This window comes from Centruroides sculpturatus, unplaced genomic scaffold (genome assembly GCF_000671375.1).
Source record: "Centruroides sculpturatus isolate CEXI.00-Female unplaced genomic scaffold, Cexi_2.0 scaffold1017, whole genome shotgun sequence".
Classification (NCBI taxonomy): Eukaryota; Metazoa; Arthropoda; class Arachnida; order Scorpiones; family Buthidae; genus Centruroides; species Centruroides sculpturatus.
This window is the reverse complement of record NW_019385285.1, coordinates 193,890-198,194: the sequence shown is the minus strand read 5'-3', so window position 1 is coordinate 198,194 and position 4,305 is coordinate 193,890. Positions and strand designations below refer to the sequence as shown.

Genomic DNA, 4,305 nt, shown 5'->3' with positions numbered 1-4,305 from the left:
ATCGTGTTAAAGTTATCACAATAGCAATTAGCGGCAAAGTTTAACTGAGGAAAACGAAATTGGTTTTACCTAAGACCTACAGTATTAGACTAGTTAGTACCTAAGACTCCCGTAAAAAGTGTTATCCGATAAGAATAAAATACATTACCAATATAGCTCGATCGTTGAAAAAATCCGCTTATATTTGCTCGCCTCGAATTTTGCTTAGTAGAAATGGCAAAAAAGTGCGCAAAATAAGTACGGTAATACGGTATTACAGCACCATCTGTATTGGACTACTACCTGTCTAAAAGACCATTTTTTGAAGGAACGGTGGGTGGGTGAAGGAACCATAGACAGGTTTTAATGTATTTAATTTGTTTGTTTGATAAATACAGTAATAGTTGACTGGTGCCATTAAATTCTACCGTTCTGGGAACTAGAATAGAACCTGGGCGTGTAACCCGAAGAATTTTTCATAGACGATTTGTACTGCATATGTCGGGCTCAGTCTCTCATCCCCCTGTCAGCTACTATTCTGAGCCTGGCCGAATTTACAATGAATATGATTAAAAGGGCTTCCTAGTGTCCCTCAGGTCAGAGTAAATTAAAGGCAGTAAGAGGGACTTTATATTACACATGTACTGTTTGTTTTCCCGCTGTTTGCGTCTCTGTGTTTAAAAATAACAAACTCCATAGAGTTTGTTATTTAATTCATTTTAATTGATTTGGTTAGCATTAGCTAGTGCCGGTTTTCCATGCTTCCCGTTTTTGCGAGCCACTTTTCTGCTGACCCTGTTCTCAATTTTACATCTAATTACATTAAAAAAATTATATATACATTCCTGACAATACCCATTGCGAGTTCGACCAGGCCCATAAAGGCCTCACCAACACTCGAATGCACGTCTACCAAAGCGATAAGATAACACCTTTACTATCCGTTTCTATCAATTATATTAATGAATATAACAAATTGATGTATAATCTGTTAATAAAGACTTTAAATCCTGTTAAATTGTGATTACGGGATGAATTGCCTAAGTCTGTATAGGAGCTTCACTATTATACTGCACGTTGTATGAAATGTTAGACGATGTTGGAAAGGCAGGAAGAAACTGGTACGAGTAAAGAAAGCAGCCACACAAACGATAGATAAGAGATCGTCATCAGTGTCTTTATATAATTCGTCTTAAAATGAGTTTGGGTCTCAGATTTTAAACATTTTTGCCCATAAGAAAGTGTGATTAAAATGTGATAAAATGCAAGAGCAGAATTCTTTTAAAAACGGACTGAAAGTCAAATTTTATGTTTTTTTTAAAATGTGGAAAAAAACCCTATTGTTACTCTTATACAAAACACTATTCACTTTGTGTATTCGAGGGGTCGTTAATGTGGATGAAAGGGAGTAATATTAGAAAAAATCTAATATTTATCCTTTCCTTGAAACTCCATAAGTTCACTGCTAGTCAATTCGTGAAAATAATGCGTAAAAATACAGTAACTTAAAAAACCGGGTTAAAATAACAGGATTTCTGTGGGAAAAGTTGGAGGAAAAAAAAAAAACACAGGAAAGAATGTTTAATTTGCAAAATGCAGCAATAATTGCAATGCAGAGTCAAATTTATTGTTTCTAGAAGACTTCACATAAGAACGATAGCGGTTTAACTTAATCTTTGCCGATTTTATTTTTACTGTCAACTGGGAAGGAGTTAGTATAAACGGTTAACTACTTGGTTATTATGTTCTTCAGCATACTTAATTGTTTTTCAGCCATTTTATGTATTGTTAAAAAAATGTGTTTATATCCTTTCTCTGTAAGAAAAAGGATTAACCCTAAGACAGATTATAAAGAGGGAAGTTCTCTCTCCGCAATAGGTAGTTGTTTGTCTCCTACCAAAACAAAAATAAAATACCACACAAGTAACAAATGCAAGCAAGTTTATTGAAGTTTAGAGTACATGCAAGATTATTTTATAGAGACCAAGAAAGCCATAATCATTTCGTAGTACAGTACGACAGGAATACCCCATAGCATAGCAGGCAATGTTGTTAAGAGAGGAAAGTCGGTCCAGCAGAGTTCCTACAGGAGAAAAGAAAAAAAAAAGTTATAAACCTTCGTAACTAAAACGTTTACGTTAAGTTTATGAAAAGACTTAAAACTTGCCGTGTCCTTGGATATCATCGCTTTTCCATAGAAACGAAGTCTATTTACGCATTTCGACATTACAGTTTTCAGATCTTCAAAAGTCGAAGTGGGCTCGATTTTTGCTGAAGTATTTTGGAAGATAAATTACGTAGGGAAAAAGAAAAAAACTGTTACAAAAGTAGTCGTGCTTACCTTCGTCCTTCAAGGGAGGCAAGAGGAAATCCACGACAGAAGTAATTATAGACATGGCCATCTTACCCTTGAAGAAGCTATTTAGAAGTTCTTGAATTATGTTTATTCCTTCCTTACATGTTGTATGAAATACAGTCCAATAGGCATTTAGTTTTCCGCTTCTTTTTAGTTCGTCCACGTAAGTGACAATTGCATCTTTGATCTGGGAGGAAAAACAGAAGAGATTAAACTTAAAGAAGTAAATAAAATAGACGTTCGACTTTAAACATTTATACCTCAGCAGGTTGTTTTTTAGTAATTGGACAATATTCTTCCAGTTTGTTTAAACCTTTTACGGCTAATTCATCGAGTGCTGAAACTATCAAAACAAATGCGTTAGCGAAAATGAAGTTAATGAGTTATTGAAGTACTTACTTTGAGTATCCATTTTCTGCAAGACTGGTTTTATTCTCTCCGAGGTCTCAACAATTACTTTTTCCATTCGAACAATAAATTCTCCAAATGCTTTCGAATTTTTACTTTCTTCATACTTTCCTTTAATCCAATTAAAACAGGTAGCAAAGACAGGAAAATCCATCAGACGAGAGAAAACATTGATCTTTTTCTGTTCTCCTTCCATCTCTAAGCTCGATCTCTATTCAATTAAAGTAGTTTCAGGAGATTCGCAAAGGTATCGAGCGTTACCTCGAGTTTCCTTTTATATCGTTCAAACCTAGAGAAAAGTGTCTGGCACATTGCAAATCAACATCATTTGCATATGAATGTTTCCTACATAGATCAATTTCTTTGATATTTTTTCATTCTAATAATTTAGAAGGAGTAAGAAATATAAGAAATTTAAAATGACATTTAAGATAATAAATAAAAGAAGTGTCTACAATAAAATAGCTAACTTTATGCAAATTGAGTTAGTTTAATATTTTTATCATCATTTATTTCTTACTTTCTAAAATATTTATAAATTTTAACCGGTTAATATGTTAATAAAACAGAGATTTAAAGACATGTTTAATGAATGCTTTCATAAATATTTTTTGTAAATAATTCCATTATGGTTATTGCTTGAAGATCCTAAGCACAAAAATCTCTAATATACCCATTCTTTGAAATAAAATTTATACCGATTCACTTAAAGAATGTTAATCAAATCTCATGAAAATCGCCCATAAAAATGCTTCAACTAAAGAAATTTGAATGGCTAAAGAATTGTTTTTCTTGTAAATTCATTTAAAAACTGAAATTCTATGGAAGGTGTTCGAATAAGAGATGCCTTTAGAAAAAAATTCAAACTCTCCTATCCTATTACACGATCTTAAAAGAAAGGATAGGCTAAATTTAGTTGTATTATACACGGTGTGCACAAATTATCGGACAGTTACGTGAGATTATATATCCACCAATATTGAACAGAAATACGTGATAATACCACCATTTGAAAGAGGGTTATTTGCAGTTATTTACTAATCTCAAATGCATTTGAGGCCCGACATATGTTTCGACGATATTCACATTCTAGCCAAACCTCGAGCGTATCTTGTGTCACGATCCTGATGGCGGTGTGAATGCGCTGTTTCGATTCCGGCAAAATCGTTGAAAGTGCAAGGACGTAAAACATTGTCCTTGACGAAACTCCACGGAAAAAATCGCGCAATGTGATATCCTATGACTGGAGGTGGCCATGTGCTGAAGGTATTGTCCGCGGCTGCTGCACGACTAATCTTGCCATATAGATGAACTGGTCATGTAGCAGCCGCTGATATATGGATAAAACTAATCGGATAAAAAAGAAAACCAACAGTTATGGAAAATTTGAGAGAAGAGAAGAAGACTGATTGAGTAAAGGCAAACGGCGAGCACAATTATGTCAAGCATTTTTGAAAAGACGTCGCAGCAAAGGATCGGCTGAAAATATCGGTTGAAGATACGTAAGTTGCGACATGAATTTTTAAGGACCTTGTACTGATCTTGACAATAATAGAAATCCT

The 4,305-nt window shown here is 34.1% G+C and overlaps 1 protein-coding gene across 1 annotated transcript; it reads right to left on the bottom strand.

The window, feature by feature from the left end:
• Positions 1-1,897: 1,897 nt before the first annotated feature.
• Positions 1,898-3,009, bottom strand: LOC111637192 (perilipin-1-like). The gene is made up of 5 exons (XM_023382618.1): positions 2,735-3,009; positions 2,596-2,678; positions 2,321-2,522; positions 2,147-2,250; positions 1,898-2,062 (listed from the first exon to the last, which is right to left on the bottom strand). Exons 1-5 carry the CDS (start codon positions 2,937-2,939, stop codon positions 1,949-1,951), a joined length of 708 nt encoding a protein of 235 aa, XP_023238386.1. The 5' UTR covers positions 2,940-3,009; the 3' UTR covers positions 1,898-1,948.
• Between the last annotated feature and the right edge of the window lie 1,296 nt (positions 3,010-4,305).

Coding starts and splice junctions, on each gene's coding strand:
- LOC111637192 (XM_023382618.1), bottom strand. CDS start 2,939: ATGGAAGGAGAACAGAAAAAGATCAATGTTTTCTCTCGTCTGATGGAT. Junction 2,679..2,734: donor GCAGAAAATGGATACTCAAA/GTAAGTACTTCA, acceptor TTGTTTTGATAG/TTTCAGCACTCGATGAATTA. Junction 2,523..2,595: donor CTAAAAAACAACCTGCTGAG/GTATAAATGTTT, acceptor TTTTCCTCCCAG/ATCAAAGATGCAATTGTCAC.